General features: G+C 37.4%; 1 protein-coding gene across 2 annotated transcripts in view; it reads left to right on the top strand.

Moving 5' to 3' along the window:
- Positions 1-20: 20 nt before the first annotated feature.
- The window catches only part of VMP1 (vacuole membrane protein 1), a 130278-nt gene continuing 103033 nt past the window's right edge, over positions 21-27265 (top strand). Inside the window, exons 1-2 of one of the 2 annotated variants that reach the window (XM_067714536.1) lie at positions 21-177; positions 25386-25487. In XM_067714536.1, coding sequence (XP_067570637.1) covers positions 25412-25487 — 76 coding nt within the window. In that variant the 5' untranslated portion in view covers positions 21-177; positions 25386-25411. Of the gene's footprint in view, positions 182-25385; positions 25488-27265 lie in introns of both variants that reach the window. The other variant, XM_067714538.1, reaches the window with a different exon arrangement.

The raw sequence follows: 27265 nt of genomic DNA on the forward strand, positions 1-27265 counted from the left end.
GTCGAAAGGAGGGGGGAACGTTTTTCTTCTGGAGGCGGTCTCCCGGAGGGGAAACGGACCGGAAGTGACGTAAGCTAGTTCCGGTTGGCCGGAGCCCTGCGGCGGGTGTGAGAGTCAGTCGTGAGACGCTTCCAGGATCCGAGATCAGGAGATCCGGAGAAGCCGGAGTCAGAGCGGGTAGGTAAGCGAGAGCGGGGAATTGGGGACGGACGCCTGAGGCTATCCTCAGAGCTTGGCTTCTTCTGCACTTAGACGGTGCAGATCTAGGGCACCGTGATTTTGACTTCAAGCAGTGCTTTAGAGCGCTGCTGACTGTCTCAGTCTGGCAGTAGATATTTGGGACACCTCCCCGTAGTTGGCCACCCGTACTGGACTCCCAACCATTCCCTCTCATCAAGGCGAACTTGGAAGCCGTTCTGAGCTTCTGTAGAGTACCCATCTCCTCTTCCTCTCTGGGTGTCTAGGACCTTAGAGTAAACGAGGAAGGTCTTCCTTGCTGATGACCAAGCTGTTTCTCAGCATTTGTCCGTTGGTTTCTTGCCCCCCCCACCCCGCCAACCACTAGCACATGATTCTGTTTTGTAACCATTTCTAAACAAAATTCAGACATGCAAGTGCCTTCTAAAGCGTTGGTGGCCAAGGGAATGGGGCCTTCCCTCCGTAGATCTCTTGCAGAGGACCTTCACGTTATTTCCCACTACTTTCATGAAGAATAGCGTGCTCTGCCTTTTCCAAATCCCTGACCCCCTGAATTTCTTTACAGTGGAGGTATTTGCAATAAAACATGAAGGTTAGCTTAATCTCTAAACTTTCAGTAAGCCGTATGTGACCCTGTGTCACGCTGCTTAAGATTATTTGTGACCTCCAGTAAGTTTTGCACTGTTGTCTTTTGTTTTCCTGCAAATTCATGCAAAACTCTCATATAGGCTCTGGCACTGTTTACCTGTCTTGATAACATAGCTCCTTTTCCTAACTTTAATGTCTTTCAGTTCTCCTTTGGGGCTTGTCAGAAATTCTGTAGACAGATTGCACTGATCCTTTGGAGAAGTTCGTACAAGTATTTCTAATGTTGTAATGATAGAGAATTTAATGTTCTGCTACTACCTATTAATTGTATTATCATTAGCCCTGATTTTCGTTGTGTATTCTTAGCATAAATGATGATAGTAAGAAACTGCTATTTACTAGGCAACATTTTATGCATTATAGATTATTTTTTTATTGACCTTTGGAAGAGGTGGTGGTACCCAGACAAATGTGACAAATGTGGCCAATTTGTGTACGTGTGAAATGACTCTACAGTAGAAATCTTTTATATTTTACTTATTTGCCTGTATTATTTTAAAACACTGGAGCATTTTTTTTTCCTTTGAGGAATATATCCTACTTGATTAATATAGTTTAATTCCTTGATTCACAGTCCAGAATAACCAAGTTTCTGAAATACTTCAGTAAATGTTTTAATACCTTTTAGCAATTTAATGCTTTAGAGCTAGTTTAATCAATTTGTTGTTTATTTACATATTGTTCTTATTTTTGAGTTAGAAATTTTTTTCACACTTGTCTTTGAAGCGAGGCAAAAAATTTTTGAAATGTGGAATTATATAAATTAGATGTTACTATTTTTAACAGCTGGTAAATTTGCTTTTTTACTTTATAACTGCCACACCTGGTCTTATATTCTTTTTGTTCAGTCCAGTTATCCAGGGACTGATTATCCAAACTTTCTCACTTTCCAACTTCTTCCTGCCTTTGGCTTGAATTACCAGTTTTTAGGATTGCAAACATCATTAAACTTTAAATCAGAAGACCTAGATTGGAATCTTGGCTCCAACACTTATTGAGCATAGGTTGGCAAGTTACCTAACTTTCTGAGCTGATCTGAATTGTGTTGATTAAAGTACTGCTCACTTCATAGGATTTTTACAGCGATGAAGGGAGATAGTAAATGTGAAATCACTATGTAAATGAAAATATGGTGATATTGTCATTTTACTCTGAAAGCAGGAAGTATATCAGTGCAGAATACTGTTACTTTGCATCATTTCAAAATTTGATGTTTTATATTAAGTGTGTTATTTATCTGAAATTTGTCACACACTTTCCTGAGATGATCTTTGCCCTCCTTTTGAACGCAATAACAGCTAATCAGGAATAGTTTGAAACTGTAATCCACTGTATTAGTCACCTTGGTTTATAAGTAGGTGACTTCAGAATGAGTTTAGTTTTGCATTTGGGAGTTTAAATTTGATCCTTTTTGGCCATCAGGTATTGTTACTTAAGAATTTCCACGTGCAGAGGAAGTTGAACTTTTGGGCACTTACATATAGTTAACTAAAGCCTTACTTACTTATATTATTTCACTGAAACCTATTGAAAGCAATATTTAGAATTAGAAGCAACCTCTGTGAACACAGAGTTAGATTCTTCTCATCTAACAGAGGAGAAAATTAGGGCCCAGAAACAATCAGTAATTGGCTTGCCTGAGGTCATATGGCTTAGGTAGCGCCAGAGCCTGAACTGGAACTGAGGTCCCAAGTGTTCTTTCTTTCTGCTAAGGTTGTCTCCAGGCATCTTTATTTGGTTTCGCAGTATTTCTTGGTTTGCATGAAAATGGTTTTCTTATGTATTAAAGGGATCTGTATGTGTATGTACATTTTTTTCCCTTTTTACCTGATTTTCAGTCTTGTAAATTCTAGGAAAACAAAAACTATGCTTGGCAAAATTTGTGGTGGAATGGAATAAGGATAGAAAAAAGTTAGTTCTGTTCTTCAGAATAGTTATTCTGAGTTCATGCTTCATTACTATCAGGTATCAAGGTGTCTTCTTTCTGGCAAGTGGAAAAGACAGAGGATCTTTGTAACACATGTCTCTACTGAGTGAGTGTCATTGCTAATGATAGGAGGAAACTATAATAATTTCTTTGCTCCTGATAAAAAATTTTCCCAAGCTGTTTGTAATTTTAATATAATTATTTCATTCTAGGTAAATAGCCACTGTAGAAGAGTTTATTTTTTGTCTTGGTGAGAATCCTTTTGCTTCCATTGATTTCACAAAACTTGTTTAGTCTCTGACTATAATTTAAAGAGTTTGTCAGTGTTCCAGAAATAAAAAAATCTTCTTAGTAGGTCACCGTGGTGTTTTCTCTTGTTCTAGAGGTTCATTAATAAAACCTTGGTCTTTATAGATTTTCCTGGAAGGACTACGTAGATAGTGTTAAGAGCCTAGGCTATGAATTTAGATTGCCTTAGTTCAAATTCCAGGTCTACTACTGTGCAACCCTTGGGCTAGTCTAGTTATTTAACCTCTTATTATCTCAGTTTCCTCCTAGATATTGAAGTTAGTACACACCTTTATTGTTAGGGTTAAGTGAATAGATTTAAGTAAAGCATTTAGAACAGTGCCTGGCATATAGTTAACCATGATTGTTGTGTCATCATTATCATATGGCCGCAGTTACTAAGAACTTTTTCCAGCCCTCTTTCGAAAGCATATCTTTGTGTTCCTGCTTACTTGATTATTGTTTGCTCATTATTAATGAAGTTTCAGTAAATATATGTATATGTATATATTCACATTTCGTGAATGTTATACAACATATGCGGGATTCTTAACCAAATGAGTCATTCTTGTAGGCCATTATCTCAACCTTTTTGTGTTATTAACAGTTTACATTATATGTGTAAGCCACAACACAGAATTTGAGAATTGAAATTTGGGGGTTTGATATTTAACAATGTCTTCTAGCACTTACTTTCTTTGCATGAGCAGATTATTTTGCAGTGATATCTATTGTCATATTTATCTGTTCATTCATCCAATCAGTGAACAAACATCTTGTGTCTTAAGCCTTTTACCAGGTTCTGGGAAAAACAGTGGGGAACAAAAACTAATAGATATTTTAGTTAGGAGCCTGACAGAGAGAAAAAAATAATACAAAAATGAAAGAATAAGGGCTTCCCTGATGGCGCAGTGGTTGGGAGTCCACCTGCTAATGCAGGGGACACGGGTTCGTGCCCTGGTCTGGGAGGATCCCACATGCCGCGGAGCGGCTGGGCCCATGAGCCATGGCTGCTGAGCCTGCGCATCCGGAGCCTGTGCTCCACAACAGGAGAGGCCACAACAGTGAGAGGCCTGCGTACCATAAAAAAAAAAAAAAGGAAGAATAAGCACAGTGTCATAAATGTTATGAAGGAAACAATCAAGGGTCTGAGAGAGATTTAATGTGGATATATGCTTGTTTAAGACTCTAGTATCGTACACCTAGAATATAGTGACATGAGATGAGATAAGAAACATTCATGGTCCAAGTTATGTAGAACTTTGCAGGCCATGAAAATGAGTTTGGATTTGATTTTGAGTGTAATTAGGAAGTCATTCTACAGTTACAAGTAGAGTAGTATGATTTATAAGTAGTTTACTCTTGCTCATGTGTGAAGGATGAATTGAAGGGGACAAGAGTAGAAATGGAGAGAGACGTTAGGAGTCCATTGAGTAGTCCAAGCGAGAGATGAAAATGGCCTGGACCAGAGTGGTGGCAAAAAAGTGGAGAGCAGTGGGTGGATACTACATATATCTGGAACAGGATTGGTCCTGGATTAGATGTGAGGTGTAAGGAATTGAGAAGAGTCAAGGATGGCTGTGCCTCTGGATTCAGTAACTTGGTGGATGGTTGTGCCAAGTAGTGGGAGAGGGAAGGTTTTGGGAGGGCCAAGTTTGTTACAGGAAGAGGGCTGGGGAGGGAGAAAAAAGCGCGTGTTGAATTTGAGGTGCCTGGGAATCATCTAAGTGCTGCTATTAGGTGTTCCAATCTAGAGGTCAGGACGAAAAATACAAATTCAAGCTAGTATTTTAAACCGTGCAGCTAGATAAGTCACTTGGGGGAAACAGGGAAGAGGAGAGGTCCCAGGTCAGGTAAAAGAGAGCTGGCAAAGGAGACTAAGGAGTGTTTAAAGAAAGAATGATGGGGTACACAGAACTCATAAAAGTGGTTCCACCTAGAGAGTACTAGACAGATGAGGGACAGAGGGGAGCAAGATTTTTCATTTTTTAAAAATTTTATATGTTAGAGCATGCGGAAGTCTTTGCTTATTAAGAATTCTCTTAAGAAATGGTCAGGTCTGTCAAATGCCACTCTCTGGTCTATATGAGGAGAGATAAAGTCCAGTAAGGTTGAATTGGTTGATCTGACTAGCTACTTCTAACCTCATCATTGTTTGTTTTTTTTTTGCGGTACGCGGGCCTCTCACTGTTGTGGCCTCTCCCGTTGCGGAGCACAGGCTCCGGATGCACAGGCTCAGTGGCCATGGCTCACGGGCCTAGCCACTCCACGGCATGTGGGATCTTCCCAGACCGGGGCACGAACCCATGTCCCCTGCATCGGCAGGCGGATTCTCAACCACTGCGCCACCAGGGAAGCCCTAAACTCATCATTTGAGTCTGGTTCCTTCCAGAAACTTTCAGGTCACCACATTTGAAAAGCGTTTAATCAAGCGAATATACAAGATTCTTCTGCTCCTTATAAGTTTTTAAGATCTATTTAGAGGAGATATTATTTTTTATACATATTTTTCAATTTTTACTTTAAAGTAATTATAGGAAGTTGCAGAGATAGTACAGAGTATGATTGATAGCTGTATGATAATTGCATGTTTAGTTGTTTTTTTTTTTGAGGGGGGCCCCGCACCATGTGGCATGCGGATGTGGGATCTTAGTTCCCCACCCAGGGATCGAACCTGGGCCCTTGGCAATGAGAACATGGAGTCCTAACTACTGGACTGCCAGGGGATTCCCTAGAGGAGCTTTTAGTACTGCTTCTATGGGGCAGAGGAATTTTCTTTAATTTTTTAAAATAATCAGAGAATATCTATAGTATTTCTATATCTATGAAACTGTAAGTTTTAGAAACTTAAGTGTTTGAATTTATCAGTAACCTTAATAACTATTGGTAAGTGGAACATGCCAGACAGACTCCTGCCTCAAAGTCTTTGCACTTTTTTTTTTTCTTTCCCTACAGTGCTCTTACCCATATTTTTCCATGGTCCTTTTCTAATGTCAGATTCTCAGATAAAGCTTCTCTATCCACCCTGTTAAATATTGTGCACAGACACATACATATGCACACATACCAAATTTCTTTATTTTTCATTTGTAGTACTTACTACTATCTGATAATATGTTTGAATATTTGTCTGTTTACTGCTGTGTCTCTAGCATCTCACACTGTGCCTGGCACATAGTATGTACTCAGTAAATATTTGTTAAATGAGTAAATGAAAAATTTATTTTCACAGCTGTGTAATATTTCATTGTACCTTAATTTATTTATCTGTTCTCCTGACAGTGGACATTTGAGTAGTTTATAGCTTTTGCTATTAAGACCAATGTTGCTAAAAATATTATTGTACATATTGGCTCTTCACATGTGCAAGAGGTTCTTTTGGCTATGTACCTAGGCATAGAATTCTAACAAGGGTATGCCAGTATTCAGCTTTACAAGTTGTTTCCCAAACTCTGCTATTGTCGTCCTTCCTAATTCTTGCCAAAGAATGCATGTAAAGAGTGATGTAGTGGATTATAGATTCTTCTCATCATCGTATGCATACCCCTCTGCAATATGATTTTACTTCTAGAGTCTCTTATTCCATCCCTTGACTCTGTACTTGGCTTTGTGACTTGCTCTGGCCAAAGGGACATCAGCAAGTGTGACACAAGGAGAGACTTGAAAAGCACTTGTACATTGGGTCCTGTCTTCTCTTACTGCTCTTTTGAACCCAGAGCCCACCATGTGGGAAAAGCCCAGGCTAACGTACTGGGGCATAGAGGACTAGCTGGACCAAAACAAGGCATCTCAGCTCAGACCTGCCTAGCTTAAGAGCCAAGCTAGCCCAGAGCAGAACTGCCCAACCTAATTCACAGAATCATGAAAAATACTAAATGATTTTTTAAGTTGCTAAGTTTTGGAGTTACGTTGTTAAACATAGCAAAAGATAATGGATATACAACACTGTAAATTAACTATACTCCAATAAAAATTTACAAAAAAAAGATAATGGATACAAATGATACCTCATTGTGATCTTGGTTTATATTTTTAGGATGTCAGTGAGGTCAAGTAGATCCTCTGCTGTGAAATACCTCTTCATGTCTTTTGCCTGTTTTAGTTTTGTAGGATTATTTGTCTTTTTCTTAATAATTTAAAATTATTATCTGCCTACTAGTCCTTTTCGGTTATATCTTTCTGTGGTTTGTCTTCTCACTTAAGATATCTTGTGATGAATTTAAATTTTAATTTCAATGTTGTCCAATTTATCAGTCTTTTTCTTTATGGTCAGCTCTTGCGTATGTCTCAAGAAATCCTTTCCTACCCCAAGGCAGAAAGGCATTTATGTTTTCTTCTGAAAGTTTTGCTTCTTGACTTTTAAATCTTCAGCCCATTTGGAATTAAATTTTATGTGTGGTTCAAAGTAGGGATCCAGATTTTCTTTTCTTTTATGGATAATCAGTTTGATCCCCACTGATCTATCTTGCCACCTCTGTCATGTAGAGTTCCAAATATACAAGAATCTTTTGAGAAGCGACATTTTCTGTTTCTTGGTCAGTTTGTCTATCGCCATACCTATAAAACACATCTTCATTATTTATTACTCTAACATATGTACAGAGAGATAGATATACTCTGGGTTCGAGAACTTTGTCAGATACGTGTATTGCAAGTATTTTCTCTCATTCTGTGGCTTACCTTTTTTTTTCTTAACAATGTGTTTCAAAGACCAAAAGGTTTTAAATTTGTTAAAGTCCAGTTTATACATTTTTTTCTCTTATGGTGCATGCTTTTTAAATCCTAAGAAATATTTGTCTACCCCAAGATCACCAAGATTTTTCCTGTGTTGTTTTGGGTTTTTTTTTTTTCTGGAAGCTTTATGGTTTTAGTTCTTGCATTTAGATCTGTGATCCATTTCAAATCAGGTGTTACATATGAGAGAGGGTCAATGTTCACTTTTTTCATAAGAACGTTCAGTTGAAGTAGACATTCCTTTCACCATTAAATTGCCTTGTACTTTTGTAGAAAAGTAATTGACCCTATGTATGTGGGTCTATTTCTGTATTATCTGTTCTGTTCCATTGATCTGTATCTATCCTTTTGCCAAAACCACACTGTCATGATTACTGTAGCTTTAAAGTAAAGCAAGACTTGAAATCAATTAGTGCAAGTCTTACACCTCTATTCCTTATCCAAATTGTTTTAGCTATTCTAAATTCTTTGCATTTCCATATAATTTTGAATCCATTTGTCACTTTCAATTTTTAAAAAAAGCCTGCTTGAGTTTTGGTTGAGATTGCATTAAAGCTATACATTAGTTTGAGGGAAATTGACATAGTAACAATATTGAGACTTCCAAATGATGAACATATGTATTTTCCTATTTATTTAGGCCCTCTGTGATTTCTTTTAAAAAAATTTTTTAGAATAGGTCTTGTATGTATTTTGTCAAACTTACCTCTAAGTCCCTCTCAGTACATGAACTTTTTTTTTTAGACCCACAAAATATTTTTATTGAATTTTTTTCTTTTTAACTGTATATCCTCCCCTTGGTATAGGTGAAAATCTAAATCTCATAAAAATAGTAGTTGAAAACAGAATTTTATATATATATATATATACACACACACACACACACATATTTATATACCTCAGAGATTGAATTGACAGTAAGCATAATTTTTCCTTAGAACCAAATGGATATATAAATCATATATGAATACCTAAGGATCATCTAAAGATGAGATATTCATGATTATTTCTAGGCCACATGCAGAACAAGTATATACATTGTGACATCAATAAATACTTTCTGAATTAATGAAAACAAAAGATCTGGGCTTCCCTGGTGGCGCAGTAGGGCTTCTGTGGTGGCGCAGTGGTTGAGAGTCTGCCTGCCGATGCAGGGAACACGGGTTCGAGCCCCGGTCCGGGAAGATCCCACTGCCGCGGAGAGGCTGGGCCCGTGAGCCACGGCCGCTGAGCCTGCGCGTCCGGAGCCTGTGCTCCGCAGCAGGAGAGGCCACAACAGTGAGAGGCCCTAGTACTGCAAAAAAAAAAAAAAAAAATCTCAGGAGGTTTGTGAGTCTTACAACATGTTGTCTTCAATATTTCTTTCGTTGTTTGCTAAGTGGACATAGATATCTATTTAACATTATGTCCTTAGACTTCTGCCAAAAGCCTGTGTTGAAATGACCATGCAAGGAATATTTTGGCATCTTTCATAAAACTGCAATCTGGGGACTACATGAACTTTAAAAAAATTCAACTTTCTGTGTTTTCCAAGTATATAATAGAGTATTGATTTTGACCTTTAACCTGTGACCTTGCTAAAATTCACTTATTAGTTCTAGTAGTTCTGAGCATTTTTCAGTTTTCTCTTATTTTGACCCGAGTTATTTAGAACTGTGTGCCTTAACTTCTAATTGTGTACAAATCTTACATTTTTGTTGCTAAAGTTTGACCTAATTTCTGGGTTGAGAATGTGGTCTGTGATGCCCATTGTTTGGAATTTGTTGTGACTTATTTCTTGGCTTAATTATGATAAGTGGCTTATGAAAAAATATGTATTCGCTAATTGCCAGATGCTGAATTTTATACATATCCCCCTATATTTTATTTCTTAATTTTATTGTTAAAATCTTCTATCTTATTGAATGTCTTGTTTTTGTTTGCTTGAAATATCAGTTATGAACAGTTGCTTTGAAATCTCTCAATATAATATTGGATTTATTCATATATCTGTGTATCTTTATCTATTTTTATGTTGTAATTTTTTTTTCCCCCCGGTACGCGGGCCTCTCACTGTTGTGGCCTCTACCGTTGCGGAGAACGGGCTCCGGATGTGCAGGCTCAGCGGCCATGGCTCACGGGCCCAGCCGCTCTGCGGCATGTGGGATCTTCCTGGACCAGGGCACGAACCCATGTCCGCTGCATCGGCAGGCGGACTCTCAACCACTGCGCCACCAGGGAAGCCCCTGTGTTGTAAATTTTGATGCTATATTCTATTAGGTGAATTCAAATTTAGAATTGTTGTATCTTCCTGGTGAGTTGAACCTTTTATCATTGTCCTCTTTCCCTAATAATGACTTTTGTCTTTTTTTTTTTATTTTCAACCTTTTTTAAAAATTTTATATATTTATTTATTTGTTTATTTTTGGCTGCGGTGGGTCTTTGTTGCATGCGGGCTTTCTCTGGTTACGGTGAGCGGGGGCTACTCTTCGTTGAGGGGCACGGGCTTCTCACTGCGGTGGCTTCTCTTGTTGCAGAGCACGGGCTCTAGGCACTCGGGCTTCAGTAGTTGTGGCTCGCGGGCTCTAGAGTGCAGGCTCAGTAGTTGTGGCGCACGGGCTTAGTTGCTCCGCGGCATGTGGGATCTTCCTGGACCAGGGTTCGAACCCGTGTCCCCCTGCATTGGCAGCCGGATTTTTAACCACTGCGCCACTAGGGAAGCCCACTACCTTAATTCTTGACCTTACTCTTACTCGCCCATCTTTTTGATGAAAATGTTTTACTAAAATTGCACTGGTTATGAAAAACTGAATGAACATTTAAGAAGTAGATTGAGAGAAAATGAAAAATGGGATTTTTCAAGTTGTAATTTCACAAGTTATGCATTTTCCCTGTGAAAATAAAATCATGTTTTTACGCATAGGAACATAAGATATTTTTACATATTGAAAAGTGAGAGATGAAAAAACCTTCCCCAAAACCTATCAGACTTGCAAAAAGGGAGTCCCTAAAGTGTCTTCCAGGTTGTATCTTTTTAAAATTTGGATTTATTTATTTATTTATTTATTTTTGTGGTACGCGGGCCTCTCACTGTTGTGGCCTCTCCCGTTGCGGGGCACAGGCTCCAGATGCACAGGCCCAGCAGCCGTGGCTCACAGGCCTAGCCGCTCCACGGCATGTGGGATCTTCCCGGACCTGGGAATGAACCCGTGTCCCCTGCATCGGCGGGTGGACTCTCAACCACTGCACCACCAGGGAAGCCCTAAAATTTGGATTTTTACTTAAAATTTTATCTAATTAAAAGTTAGATCTGGAACAGTGGCCTTTTTCAACAGTTAGACTATGATGAGTTGAGTATACTTTATACTTCACTTAATTAAGTTGAGGGACGTTTTAGGCCAGAAAAATATACACTTATAACCTGCTAACCCATTATTAGGAGATTTATGGAGATTTTGAATTCTTTTGTTACCTAACTTGGGATTTTAACTTTTTAATTTCCCAAAGCTTTAGAAAGTTCAGAAAGATTCAAGGAATGTTTTTCATATATTCTCATTCAAATAATGACTTTTCAGAGAACACATTGTTAAACTGTTGCTACCATGTGATAGATACTCTCTGGCTCTCAAAGCCAGATGATCTGATAATCACTCTGATACTGTGCATGGTGTTGGAATTATCTTTGTCTTTATACTCCTGCACAAGCAGAAAACTATATCAAAACCTCACTGGTCAAGATATATTACTCTTCGCTTACAGTATTTATTTATTAAGTTTCCAAGCATAAATTGCAGTTTCTTAATTGTTTTACGGGAAATCTACAGCTATTTTGGAACAGTCTGTGACTCAATGTACTAAATAATCCAACCAAGGACACACACTCTGAAAGCAAGAAAGGTTACCGAAAGATATAATATTCTCAAGTTGGATATCTTTATATGCCTTGTATGATTGAGAAAGCTGACTTGATATTTTTGCAAGAAAGTAGAATCATATGATTTTCTTTTTTTTTTAACATCTTTATTGGAGTATAATTGCTCCACAATGGTGTGTTAGTTTCTGCTTTATAACAAAGTGAATCAGCTATACATATACATACGCCCCCACATCTCTTCCCTCTTGCGTCTCCCTCCCTCCCACCCTCCCTATCCCATCCCTCTAGGTGGTCACAAAGCACCAAGCTGATCTCCCTGTGCTATGCGGCTGCTTCCCACTAGCTATCTGTTTTACATTTGGTAGTGTATATATGTCCATGCCACTCTCTCACTTCATGCCAGCTTACCCTTCCCCCTCCCCATGTCCTCAAGTCCGTTCTCTACATCTGCGTCCTTATTCCTGTCCTGCCTCTTGGTTCATCGGAACCTTTTTTTTTTTTTGGATTCCATACATGATTTTCTTAAAAGGAAGTTTGTTCATTTTATTTTGGAATTCAGTGATGAAGAAAATTAGAATCAGTGGCTTCACTATATTTTGTTTTTATTTTCATCTTGGTCAATTCTCCATTAACTCATATTACTCAGTGAATTGCCATTTTCATGTCATCCTTAAATGTTTTGTGTGTCGCTTTGGGGAACTCACAGTAATTTACTTTTACATTGTTTTTGCATTACAAGGGTAGCTAATGTTTAAAATGAATGGAGTATTATAGTCTTAGCACACTGGATATACAGCCTACAAAGAACCTTTGTGAGCTGATTTTAGCAGTATTTTCTGAGCACTTCTGCCAGAAACAAACAAAAAAACTCCACGTGTTTTAATATCAAACTTAGATTTTAAGTGCTTCAGCTGTATTTAAAATCTGCTGGTTACAGCCTTTTAAAGCATTTCTTGCATCTAGATATATCTTCACAATGAAAATAATTTGATGTTTGAGTTATGCTTCTTTTCTATTTCTGTCTTCTCATCCCATCCACATACCTATAGAGTTTATTTCAACAATTTCATTCTTAGAAACAAAACTAACTTGGATGCATGCTGTTCAAATTGATATTACAACAGTCTCACTACAGGGCTGCATTGAATGTCAAAATATGTCATGTGCTAGATTCCTTTTTGAGGAGATTTCAGTCTTTTAAACAGGCTAGTAATACTTTGGATTCATTCCCATATCTGACTCACACCGTTTAGTAACAAATTTCCAAAATTCATGCTACCTCATTAAACTGTGAAAAGTGGCTCTCCTTAAAAATGATTATTGCCTCTTACCCTACCTGCATTGGCTAGAGCTTTTTTACCCTGTAATAATTTTTTTAATATAAATTTATTTATTTATTTTTGGCTGTGTTGGGTCGTCCTTGCTGCGCGTGGGCTTTCTCTAGTTGCAGCGAGCGGGGGCTACTCTTCGTTGCAGTGTGCAGGCTTCTCATTGCAGTGGCTTCTCTTGTTGCAGAGCATGGGCTCTAGGCCTGTGGGCTTCAGTAGTTGTGGCACACGGGCTCTAGAGCGCAGGCTCGATAGTTGTTGCTCCGCGGCATGTGGGATCTTCCTAGACCAGGGATCACCCCTGGGTCCCCTGCATTGGCAGGCGGATTCTTAACCACTGCGCCACCAGGGAAGTCCCTACCCTGTAATAATTTTTAACAGATTGTACTTTTGGTACTTTTCAAACTGTTTGCATTGATGAAAAATAACTTATTTTTGTTATCCAACATAAACTAAGATTTTTCTGTGGATGCTTCTGTAGAAATCAGTTGTGCAGTCTCTTCTATAGTATAGAAATACGGAAAACAAATGTCTGTAAGGGAACACTTGGGTAGTTTTGACTATGATTATTTTGGAAAATTGAGACATTCATGGAAAGGGTGTGGAGAAGCTAACATTAAGTGCCTGCTATGTGCCAGACTCTGTGCAGGACAATTATGTATAATTGTTTTTTGAAGTAGAGAAAATAAATAACCGAGAGTCCCCCAAAGCAACACAAAAGACATTTAAGGATGGCATGAAAATAGGAATGGGGATATTTTACAAATAAACTCAAGTGCAGAGGCTTAAATTACTTACCCAAGGCTATGCAACTAGTAAGTGATGTTGGTAGGATTCTTTTAGCTCCAAAGAAGTTAAACTACTTTCAGGTGGGAAGGGGAACAGAATTAGAATAGCGTGGATGCATTCAGTCTTGGAGTGTGGAGTACAGGTGAAATGCTGCTTGCCCTGATTTGGCCCTCAAATAGACATATTGGCAGCTTTGGGACACCGAATTTATGTTCTCAGTTCTGGGTGCTGGAAGTCCAAAATTAAGGTGCTAGCTGTCTTCCTGGCTTGTACATGGCTGCCTTCTTGTTGTGTCCTCACATGGCCTTTCCTTTGTGTGCATGCAGAGAGAGTGTCTCTTTTCTCCTCTTATAAGGACACCAGTTCTATCTGACTAGGGCCCCACCCTTAGAACCTCATTTAACCTTAATTACCTGCTTAAAGGCCCCAACTATAAATACAGTCACATTGGGGATTAGGGCTTCAGCATATGAATGGGGGAGGGGTACAATACAGCCCATAACTAGCATATTCTCTCCTTACAGAGTAATTGTGTTATAAGAAATCTATATTTGGTCTTTGTCCCAGTTCCTGGCACGAAGCTCCTAAATCCTTTGTAGTTTTCCTGAGTAATGTGAGTGATAAGAACATCTTCTTTTATAATGAGACAACTTTTGTCCGGCCCCTAGTTGCCTCCAGGATGGGGACTAGTCACCAAAAAAACCAAAGCATGATTAGAGGTTGGAACTTTCAGCCTCAACCCCCAACTTCTCTGTAGGGGAGTGGGGCTATAAATTGGCAAAAGTTTTTCAAAAATTGTTTTTTATTTTTATTTGTTTATTTTTAAATTTATTTTATTTTATTATTTTTTTGCAACTCTGGATACTTTATTGTATCAAAGAGGAACTTGAAAACAGTTACATATTATCTAGGAAATAACATAATGAGATCAATGTATATTCATGTCTATGGGAGTTGGCCAAAGCCAAATTTATGAGAAAACATCTTGAATAACTGAAAAAGAATAAAAACTAAATACTTAAGAGTATTAAAAGGAAACAGTGAGGGCTTCCCTGGTGGCGCAGTGGTTGAGAGTCCGCCTGCCGATGCAGAGGACACGGGTTCGTGCCCCGGTCGCGGAGCAGCTGGGCTAGTGAGCCATGGCCGCTGAGCCTGCGCGTCTAGAGCCTGTGCTCTGCAACGGGAGAGGCCACAACAGTGAGAGACTTGCGTACCACAAAAAAAAAAAAAAAAAAAAAAAGGAAACAATGAAATACACCTATGGAAAACAGACTTAATAAAGTTAACACTGATATTAATATATTAAAAGGGAAAATATAGTCGGAAATTATAAGAGCTGCTTCTTTGGAAGGGAAAACAAAAACGGTAGACTAAACTATGCTAGCTGAATAAAGGAAAAAAGGGATGATACAGAAATATAAAATTCGGAATGAGAAAAGTAAATAATCGCAGATATACCTTTGGGTTATCTCCATTTTCAAAATAAATTTGAAAGCCAAAACAAAGTTACCAGAGAGCTACTTCTTTAAAAATTGCTCCAGGCCCACATTATTTCATGGGTAAATTTTTTCCCATTTTCAAGAGGATCTGCTACTAAAGTTGTTCTAGTTCACACAGAAAGTTTTCCAGTTCTCTTTATAAAGCCACAATAACACTGATAAAATCTAGCAAAGATAGCACTAAAAACAGTCACTTTTGAATATTGATGTAAATATAAATTAGTATCAAACGGAGTCCCACATTACATTAAAAGTATAAAAAATGACACTGATTTTGTAGAAATGTAGTCAATATTGGGAAATCTGTTAGTAAACAGTAAAGTAATAAAAAAGACACCTCTAATAAAATTCGACATCCATTCTTTTTTTCTTTTTAACATTTTTTTTATTCAAACAGAAAGTCACAAAAGTTATAATCATCCTCATCAGTTCACTCAGTCCCATGTAATTAATTTTTTTATCTTGATCTTTATGAATTCATCAGTTTTCCATTAGAGTTCTGAAAATGCTCACTAATTCAGTTCAGCAGTATAGTCAGTTACCAGAAACCTGTACTTGTCAGAGTCTTTTCCATGAATTCCTTGAAGATGAAACCCTTTTATAGGAACATTTTTGCAAAAGCATCAGAGTATACCCAGAATTGTCTGTAAATGACAAAAGACTTAAAAATGACCACGGTTAAAGATTTGATGGAAGTTCATAATGCAATTGACAAGGAAATTTAGTTATTTAGTTATTTCTGAGATATACATTTTAAAGTAATATTTAGTTATTTCTGAGATATACATTTTAAAGTAATAATTAGAATTATGACTTATAACATTATACCAGAACATATAAGATCCTTAGGAATTTCATGTAATGTCTGAAACATTTACATTAACATATTTCCATACAAATAACCCAAAGAAAGTTTAGTATTAGTTTTTTTTTTTTATACAGCAGGTTCTTATTAGTCGTCAGTTTTATACACATCAGTGTATACACGTCAATCCCAATCGCCCAATTCAGCACACCACCATCCCCACCCCACCGTGATTTTCCCTCGTTGGTGTCCATACATTTGTTCTCTACATCTGTGTCTGAACTTCTGCCCTGCAAACCAGTTCATCTGTACCATTTTTCTAGTTCCACATACGTGCGTTAATATACGATATTTCTTTTTTCTCTTTCTGACTTACTTCACTCTGTATGACACTCTCTAGATCCATCCACGTCTCAACGAATGACTCAATTTCGTTCCTTTTTATGGCTGAGTAATATTCCATTGTATATATGTACCACAACTTCTTTATCCATTCGTCTGTCGATGGGCATTTAGGGTGCATCCATGACCTGGCTATTGTAAATAGTGCTGCAGTGAACAGTGGGGTGCATGTGTCTTTTTGAATTATGGTTTTCTCTGGGTATATGCCCAGTAGTGGGATTGCTGGGTCATACAGTAATTCTATTTTTAGTTTTTTAAGGAACCTCCATACTGTTCTCCGTAGTGGCTATATCAATTTACATTCCCACCAACAGTGCAAGAGGGTTCGCTTTTCTCCACACCCTCTCCAGCATTTGTTGTTTGTAGATTTTCTGATGATGCCCGTTCTAACTGGTGTGAGGTCATACCTCATTGAAGTTTTGATTTGCATTTCTCTAATAATTAGTGATGTTGAGCAACTTTTCATGTGCTTCTTGGCCATCTGTATGTCTTCTTTGGAGAAATGTCTATTTAGGTCTTCTGCCCATTTTTGTTTTTGGTTTTTTTTTTGCAGTACGCGGGCCTCTCACTGTTGTGGCCTTTCCCGTTGCGGAGCACAGGCTCCGGACGTGCAGGCTCAGCAGCCATGGCTCACGGGCCCAGCCACTCCACGGCATGTGGGATCTTCCAGGACCGGGGCACGAACCTGTGTCCCCTGCATCGGCAGGCAGATTCTCAACCACTGTGCCACCAGGGAAGCCCCTTCTGCCCATTTTTGGATTGCGTTGTTTGTTTCTTTAATATGAGCTACATGAGCTGTTTATATGTTTTGGAGATTAATCCTTTGTCTGTTGATTCGTTTGCAAATATTTTCTCCCATTCTGAGGGTTGTCTTTTAGTTTTGTTTATGGTTTCCTTTGCTGTGCAAAAGCTTTGACGTTTCATTAGGTCCCATTTGTTTATTTTTGCTTCTATTTCCATTACTCTAGGAGGTGGATCAAAAAAGATCTTGCTGTGATTTATGTCATAGAGTGTTCTTCCTATGTTTTCCTCTAAGAGTTTTATAGTGGCCGGTCCTACATTTAGGCCTAGAATCCATTTTGACTTTACTTTTGTGTATGGTGTTAGGGAGTGTTCTAATTTCATTCTTTCACATGTAGCTGTCCAGTTTTCCCAGCACCACTTATTGAAGAGACTGTCTTTTCTCCATTGTATATCTTTGCCTCCTTTGTCATAGATTAGTTGACCATAGGTACGTGGGTTTATCTCTGGGCTTTCTATCTTGTCCCATTGATCTATATTTCTGTTTTTGTGCCAGTACCATATTGTCTTGATTACTGTAGATTGGTAGTATAGTCTGAAGTCAGGGAGTCTGATTCCTCCAGCTCCGTTTTTTTTCCCTCAAGACTGCTTTGGCTATTCGGGGTCTTTTGTGTCTCCATACAAATTTTAAGATGATTTGTTCTATTTCTGTAAACAATGCCATTGGTAATTTGATAGAGATTGCATTGAATCTGTAGATTGCTTTGGGTAGTGTAGTCATTTTCACAATGTTGATTCTTCCAATCCAAGAACATGATATATCTCTCCATCTGTTGGTATCATCTTTAATTTATTTCATCAGTGCCTTATAGTTTTCTGCATACAGGTCTTTTGTCTCCCTAGATAGGTTTATTCCCAGGTATTTTATTCTTTTTGTAGCAGTGGTAAATGGTAGTGTTTCCTTAATTTCTCTTTCAGATTTTTCACCATTAGTGTATAGGAATGCAAGAAATTTCTGTGCATTAATTTTGTATCCTGCAACTTTACCAAATTCATTGATTAGCTTTAGTAGTTTTCTCGTAGTTTTCTTAGGATTTTCTATGTATAGTATCATGTCATCTGCAAACAGTGACAGTTTTACTTCTTCTTTTCCAATTTGTATTCCTTTTATTTCTTTTTCTTCTCTGATTGCTGTGGCTAGGACTTCCAAAACTATGTTGAATAAAAGTGGTGAGAGTGGACATCCTTGTCTCGTTCCTGATCTTAGAGGAAATGCTTTCAGGTTTTCTCCTTTGAGAATGATGTTTGCTGTGGGTTTGTCATATACGGCCTTTATTGTGTTAAGGTAGGTTCCCTCTGTGCCCACTTTCTGGGGAGGTTTTATCATAAATTGATGTTGAATTTTTTCAAAAGCTTTTTCTGCATCTATTGAGATGATTATATGGTTTTTATTCTTCAATTTGTTAATATGGTATATCACATTGATTGATTTGTGTATATTGAAGAATCCTTTCATCCCTGGGATAAATTCCACTTGATCATGGTGTATGATCCTTTTAATGTGTTGTTGGATTCTGTTTGCTAGTATTCTGTTGAGGATTTTTGAATCTATATTCATCAGTGATATTGGTCTATAATTTTCTTTTTTTGTAGTATCTTTGTCTGGTTTTGGTATCGGGGTGATGATGGCCTCATAGAATGAGATTGGGAGTGTTCCTTCCTCTGCAATTTTTTTGGAAGTGTTTGAGAAGGATGGGTGTTAGCTCTTCTCTAAATGTTTGATAGAATTCACCTGTGAAGCCATTTGGTCCTGGACTTTTGTTTGTTGGAAGATTTGTAATCACAGTTTCAATTTCATTACTTGTGATTGGTCTTTTCATATTTTCTGTTTCTTCATGGTTCAGTCTTGGAAAGTTATACCTTTCTAAGAATTTGTCCATTTCTTCCAGGTTGTCCATTTTATTGGCATAGAATTGCTTGTAGTAGTCTCTTAGGATGCTTTTTATTTCTGCGGTGTCTGTTGTAACTTCTCCTTTTTCATTTCTAATTTTATTGATTTGAGTCCTCTCCCTCTTTTTTGTGATGAGTCCGGCTAATTGTTTATCAATTTTGTTTATCTTCTCAAAGAGCCAGCTTTTACTTTATTGATCCTTGCCATTGATTTCTTTGTTTGTATTTCATTTATTTCTGCTCTGATCTTTATGATTTCTTTCCTTCTGTTAACTTTGGGTTTTGTTTGTTCTTCTTTCTCTGGTTCCTTTAGGTGTAAGGTTAGATTGTTTATTTGAGATTTTTCTTGTTTCTTGAGGTAGGCTTGTATAGCTATAAACTTCCCTCTTAATACTCCTTTTGCTGCATCCCATAGGTTTTGGATCATCGTGTTTTCATTGTCATTTGTCTCTAGGTATATTTTGATTTCCTCTTTGATTTCTTCAGTGATCTCTTAGTTATTTAGGAAGGTATTGTTTAGCCTCCATGTGTTTGTGTTTTTTACGTTTTTTTCCCTGTAATTGATTTCTAATCTCATAGCGTTGTGGTCAGAAAAGATGCTTGATATGATTTCAGTTTTCTTAAATTTACTGAGGCTTGATTTGTGACCCAAGATGTTATCTTTTCTGGAGAATGTTCCATGCGCACTTGAGAAGAAAGTGTAATCTGCTGTTTTTGGATGGAATGTCCTATAAATATCAATTAAATCTATCTGGTCTATTGTGTCATTTAAAGCTTCTGTTTCCTTATTTATTTTAATTTTGGATGATCTGTCCATTGGTGTAAGTGAGGTGTTAAAGTCCCTCACTATTATTGTGTTACTGTCGATTTCCTCTTTTATGGCTCTTAGCGGTTGTCTTATGTATTGCGGTGCTCCTATGTTGGGTGCATATATATTTATAATTGTCATATCTTCTTCTTGGATTGATCCCTTGATCATTATGTAGTGTCCTTCCTTGTCTCTTGTAACATTCTTTATTTTAAAGTCTATTTTATCTGATAGGAGTGTATAGCTACTCCAGCTTTCTTTTGATTTCCATTTGCATAGAATATCTTTTTCCATCCCCTCACTTTCAGTCTGTATGTGTCCCTAGGTCTGAAGTGGGTCTCTTGTAGACAGCATATATATGGGTCTTGTTTTTGTATCCATTCAGCCAGTCTGTGTCTTTAGGTTGGAGCATTGAATCCATTCACATTTAAGATAATAATCGATATGTATGTTCGTATTACCATTTTCTTAATTGTTTTGGGTTTGTTTTTGTAGGTCCTTTTCTTCTCTTGTGTTTCCCACTTAGAGAAGTTCCTTTAGCATTTGTTGTAGAGCTGGTTTGGTGGTGCTGAATTCTCTTAGCTTTTGCTTGTCTGTAAAGCTTTTGATTTCTCCATCGAATCTGAATGAGATCCTTGCCCGCCAGAGTAATCTTGGTTGTAGGTCCTTCCCTTTCATCACTAAGTATATCATGCCAGCCCCTTCTGGCTTGCAGAGTTTCTGCTGAGAAATCAGCTGTTAACCTTATGCGAGTTCTGTTGTATGTTATTTTTCGTTTTTCCCTTGCTGCTTTCAATAATTTTTCTTTGTCTTTTAATTTTTGCCAATTTGATTACTATGTGTCTCAGCGTGTTTCCTCCTTGGTTTTATCCTGTCTGGGACTCACTGTGCTTCCTGGACTTGGGTGGCTATTTCCTTTCCCATGATAGGGAAGTTTTCAACTATAATCTCTTCAGATATTTTCTCTGGTCCTTTCTGTCTCTCTTCTCCTTCTAGGACCCGTATAATGCGAATGTTGTTGCATTTAATGTTGTCCCAGAGGTCTCTTAGGCTGCCTTCATTTCTTTCCATTCTTTTTTCTTTATTCTGTTCCACAGCAGTGAATTCCACCATTCTGTCTTCCAGTTCACTTATGCATTCTTCTGCCTCAGTTATTCTGCTATTGATTCCTTCTAGTGTATTTTTCATTTCAGTTATTGTATTACTCATCTCTGTTTGTTTGTTCTTTAATTCTTCTAGATCTTTGTTAAACATTTCTTGCATCTTCTCGATCTTTGCCTCCATTCTTTTTCTGAGGTCCTGGATCATCTTCAATATCATTATTCTGAATTCTTTTTCTGGAAGGTTACCTATCTCCACTTCATTTAGTTGTTTTTCTGGGGTTTTATCTTGTTCCTTCATCTGGTACATAGCCCTCTGCCTTTTCATCTTGTCTGTCTTTCTGTGAATGTGGTTTTTGTTCCACAGGCTACAGGATTGTAGTTCTTGCTTCTGCTGTCTGCCGTCTGGTGGATGAGGCTATCTAAGAGGCTTGTGGAAGTTTCCTGATGGGAGAGACTGGTGGTGGGTAGAGCTGGCTGTTGCTCTGGTGGGCAGAGCTCAGTAAAACTTTAATCCACTTGACTGTTGATGGGTGGGGCTGGGTTCCCTCCCTGTTCGTTGTTTGGCCTGAGGCAACCCAACACTGGAGCCTACCTGGGCTCTTTGGTGGGGCTAATGACAGACTCTGGAAGGGCTCTTGCCAAGGAGTACTTCCCAGAACTTCTGCTGCCAGTGTCCTTGTCTTCACATTGAGCCACAGCCACCCCCCGCATCTGCAGGAGGCCCTCCAACACTAGCAGGTAGGTCTGGTTCAGTCTCCCCTGGGGTCACTGCTCCTTCCCCTGGGTCCCGATGCGCACACTGCTTTGTGTGTGCCCTCCAAGAGTGCAGTCTCTGTTTCCCCTAGTCCTGTTGAAGTCCTGCAGTCAATTCCCACTAGGCTTCAAAGTCTGATTCTCTAGGAATTCCTCCTCCCGTTGCCTGACCCCCAGGTTGGGAAGCCTGACTTGGGGCTCAGAACCTTCACTCCAGTGGGTGGACTTCTGTGGTATACGTGTTCTCCAGTCTGTGAGTCACCCACCCAGCAGTTATGGGATTTGATTTTACTGTGATTGTGCCCCTCCTACTGTCTCATTGTGGCTTCTCCTTTGTCTTTGGATGTGGGATATCTGTTTTGGTGAGTTCCAGTGTCTTCCTGTCGATGATTGTCCAGCAGCTAGTTGTGATTCTGGTGTTCTCACAAGAGGGAGTGAGAGCACGTCCTTCTACTCTGCCATCTTGGTTCCTCCTCTATTTTATTTTTATTTTTATTTTTGGCTGTGTTGCGTCTTTGTTGCTGCATGCAGGCTTTCTCTAGTTGCAGTGAGCAGGGGCTACTCTTTGTTGCGGTGGTCGGGCTGCTCATTGTGGTGACTTCTCTTGTTGCAGAGCACAGGCTCTAGGCGCACAGGCTTCAGTAGCTGTGGCACATAGGCTCAGTAGTTGTCGCTCACGGGCTCTAGATTGCAGACTCAGTAGTTGTGGCGCATGGGTTTAGTTGCTCCACAGCATGTGGGATCTTCCCTGACCAGGGATCGAACCCATGTCCCCTGCATTGGCAGGCAGCTTCTTAACCATTGCAGGGAAGCCCCCCAAAATTGTTTTTTATACTGTGAATTTATTTTGTTTGTAAAGAAGTAGACGGATTAAAAGAAAATAACTTAGTCTCCTATGCTATTTCTTACAAAACAAAATTCCAGACTTTTTTTCTAGAAAATTTTTTGAGTAGGAAATGTCTGTAGACTGTTTTCTTTTTTAGCATATTGTGTAAGAACACATTATTTGCTCAAATAAAAATTCCTGTTGAAATGTCTTTAAAAACATCTTTGAATAATTGCATAATACCATTTTTATTAAGTAAGAACTTAAATGGACCCAAGTTGTTTTGGATAAAACTCTTTCCGTCTCTTAAAGATGATACTATGGGAAAGAGTATAACTGGGGAAATGAGCTCAATTATCAGTGTTTTGCAGGGGAAAGGTTTTAGAGTGTTTTCTTCATAACACATAAGCTCTTTTGTGCCTTCTTATATCTTTTCATCACAGAGTAATTAAATGTTATTTATTGTGATGTAGGTGAAGGGCTGTTCATCTCTAAAATGAATTGCCTATAGAATTTGGCTGAATATGAGTTCGCACAGTTTTCAGAACTTAAGTATGGCTTCAAGTTGAATGATTGGAAGATGGAAAATCTTTAACTCCTTTATCATATGGTCAATTTCAAATATATTCTATTAATTTTATTAATAAAACCAGAAAGCATGATTTGTGGAATAGATTTACATTTTGCGAACTTACTGTGATGCTTTGATCTTATAGAGTTTCACAATTTATCTTCGTCTTTCTTGTTTTGTAATTGCTTGTCTTTTGAAAACATCTTCACAGAACTCTGACTTAAATTTGCAGAATCAAATTTCAGCTTCTGGTACTACTCTGAATGTATTGCCCTCTGAGCTCCCATACTTTTTCCTGTACTTTCTTTCTCCTTATCATCGTTATAAACCAGTATATATTGAGTTCATATAGAAAGGTGGGAAAATATACTAGTACTTTATGTACATTACATTATTTAATCCTCAGAGTAACCCTTTGTGTGTCGTGTTATCTCTATTTTACGAATTAAAGAAAGTGATATTTAGGGAGATTTAGAAACTTGCCAAAGCTCAAAATAGATACTTGTGAAGTTTGGGTTTGAATCCAGTTCTGTTAGATTCTAAAACCTGTTTTCTTCCCACTAAGTTATTTGCTGTATATCTGTTTCATTGTTTTATATTATAATTGAAGTCTTGTGCTCATCTGGCTTCCCTACCAGATTATGACCTGCTCGAGGAGAAGGATCTTGTCTTATTCACATTTATATCTTCAGTGCCCATTACTGACCCCAGAACTTTTATAATGAGTGTTGAATGAAAGACACTGACGTCACTGATATGGTAGCAGTGAGGCATGTGCTATGAAGTAGTTTCTCTAGTATAGACAGTTTCTAGGTTTACTGTGTCAGATACCTCCTACCCTTTCCATGTATTGCCATTTATATCTTTTCATACACACCCTTGCATGCCCAAACACACACTCTATCATCCTCATTAATCCTGTGAAAGTGAGAATTTTTGTCCTTCTTTTGTAGATCCAGAGAATCAAGATCTAGAAAAAATGAGACTTGCTTAAGGTCACACAACTAGTTAGTGGCAAATCTGGTATGCAAATCTAGGTTTTAGACTTATAATCATCTGCTCCAGGCTATCCATCTGTGCTAATGGAAACCTATACTTTATTTCCTAATATGTTTATTTGTTTATTGAGAAATGAAGGCAACAAAACACAGGTGTCCACAAATGGATTGTGTCTAAAAGGAGAGACCTTCTGTTGGAGTGATGAATGTACGCTCTTTGTTCTGTCTTTATAGTCTTTCACTTATTTTCCTTTATGAGGCCTAAAATATGGTTAGAATTTTAGTCAAGAGATAAAATAGCTCCAGCTAACAAACCATAGGAAGATTGAACCCATGACCATGTCATATTCTAATCAGCTGAGTATAAGAGTAGCAGGACTCATGGCACATGCAGAGGACTCAGCATTGAGACTTTGAAGTGATATGCTTTTTGAGTAGAAAGATTTGCTTTACCAGCACCTGAAAGAATGATACCTGCACAGGTAATCTGGTGTTTTCGTGTAGAATAATTATGTCAGCACAATTTATATGTTGTAATACAGGTATTAAAGTAAAAATTTATATCTTATACCTATACCTGTAATATGAATCATGCTATAAAGAGTACATTTAACTTATCTTAAACTTAAACATTTTTCACCTTCTGTGCCCATATCTTTTTTTTTTTCAGTAGAATTGTTTCCTAAATAAAATTGATCTTGGATCTGTGTGTCAGCATTTTTGACATGTTTGATAATATAATCATTTTTTAAAGTAATGCTAAAAGGACAGAAAGATTGGTAAAATTTGTGTAGATAGTATGTATGGTATTCAATTTTGAATTAGAAAGACTTTAGACCTTATAGGTTATCAGTACTTGAAGGTGCTAGTATTTTATATCCTTGTGTGGACAAATTGCCTCCGAATTTTAATCTGGAAAATCACTGGGATAACTGTTTGGAAAAGGATTACAACAACATGGCTTTTATATTTTTAATACTTCTACTACAGTTTCTATACAAATTATTAAATCTTGATTATAAAAGAGAAAATTAAGGTATAAACACATTATTGAGATAGCATGTGGGGATTATTCCCATGTTGTTTCTGTATTCAGTTTCATTCAGCCACAGATGCAAAGCAGAAGTATGTAACATATCACTGGATTTTATTTTGTTTTATTAGCTCCTCAAGAGTTATTGATCTATGAAATGGCAGAGAATGGAAAAAATTGTGACCAGAGACGTGTAGCAATGAACAAGGAACAATATAATGGAAACTTCACAGGTGAAGTATGGTGGTTTGGAGGGAGAAGATCTATGGGTTTAAATGATATCTTTTTCATTGGAATAAATTAGAAATATATTATATCTAATATTTATTATCTTTTGTTAACAAAATAATATCTTATATAATAATATAGGATACATAAAATTCTTATAAATCTTATAAAAGATTGATTATCTTTTGCTTCATCTTCATAGTAAATTAAATTATGTGTATATAAGGGCCTATGAGGGGATTTTTCACAGCGATAGCAGAAGCAGCCTGGCCATCAGCAGTGTTCTAGGTACAAGATTATTATTTTTTAATCTTGTGGTGTGGTAAATATTTATTTGGCTTTGTTTGGCACTTAGTTTTATCATGCTATTTTGTAACTTTAGAAGTAGATTATAAATTTACTTATTACGCTAATCCTAATTTTATAATTATCCAAAAAGTCAGAATGTGATTATTGTGGATTTATTTTTAAATTTTAGTTTGAAACAAATAAATTTATATTTTAACCAAACTAGGAATTTGTGGTGAATTTCAGTATATTTGACTCTTATTCACACATTTACCCTGAAAATTACAGCTATTATATAGATGATTTAAGTAGGAACTTTCCTTTTTCTGTTTAAAAGAAAATGAAAGGTTTTCCTTTTCTGTTAATTGTAATGGTTTTCTTTTTAACTTCTAAATCGTTTGGCATCTCAAACACATTGCAAATAATACTTCAGCGTGGTAATATTATATCATAGAAATTTTCTTCTATTAGTAGAATTGCAAGCTATTTGAAGTAGTAGTTTCCATTTGTTTGATTTGATCACTGCATTGCCTTGCAGAACGTATTTTGCAGCACTTATTGACTTTTGGGTTACTTTGGTTGTCAATAAGTTTTGCATCGTTTCAACAGGAGTTTCAGGATTTGGAAATAGACATTGCATATATCGTAGTCTCATCCCATTAGGAGCTTTTGCATGTTATTTTTTCTTTCCTTTCTTTCAACAAGCACATACATTTATGTATTCTTCCACTACTGCCCACCCCTTTGGAATTTAAAATTAATGTTAGAATGACACACTTTCTCTTCTGTACCATGGTGTGTGTTGTTTGGGGTTTTTTACTTAATATTTCCTAGAGGTTGTACATGAAGAACTTATTCTTTGTTATGGCTGCTTAGTATTTCATTGTACAAGTCTATCATATTTTAATAGCTCCTCTGTCCTCTGTTGGTAACATTTGTTTATAATATTTTGCTAGAACCAATAACACTGTATTGAATAAACTTGTACAAAAGTCATTTCTCCTTACAGCTAATCATTCTTAGAAATGGAATTATTAGGTGACAGGGTATATGCATTTATAATTTCGAGAGATGATGCTGAGAGAGTTACTATTATTACCAATAATAACTAACCTTAATTGCACATATACATACATGTATTAACTCATTTAATCTTTACAAAACACTAAAAAGTAAGTACTATTTTTATCTTCATTTTAGAGAAGAGAAAACTGAGGCATAGAACGGGTAATTAACTTACCCAAGATCACATGACTAGTAGATGGCAGTGCCAGGATTTGGAACCAAGTAGTTTGCATTCACGTTTTGAGCTCTAAACCACTTTGTTCTATGATATGGTGCTAAATTGCCCTTCATAGAAAGTGGGCTAATTTAGCATTCCAGTAATGTATAAGAAAAGAAACTTGTGTCCTGACAATAACTCCAAAAATAATGGTAAGAGTAGAACAGCAGGACATAGCCTAGACTTGTCACAATGTGAACCAGATTGTTTTTT

The sequence above is a fragment of the Pseudorca crassidens genome, chromosome 19 (assembly GCF_039906515.1).
Source record: "Pseudorca crassidens isolate mPseCra1 chromosome 19, mPseCra1.hap1, whole genome shotgun sequence".
In the NCBI taxonomy this organism is placed as follows: Eukaryota; Metazoa; Chordata; class Mammalia; order Artiodactyla; family Delphinidae; genus Pseudorca; species Pseudorca crassidens.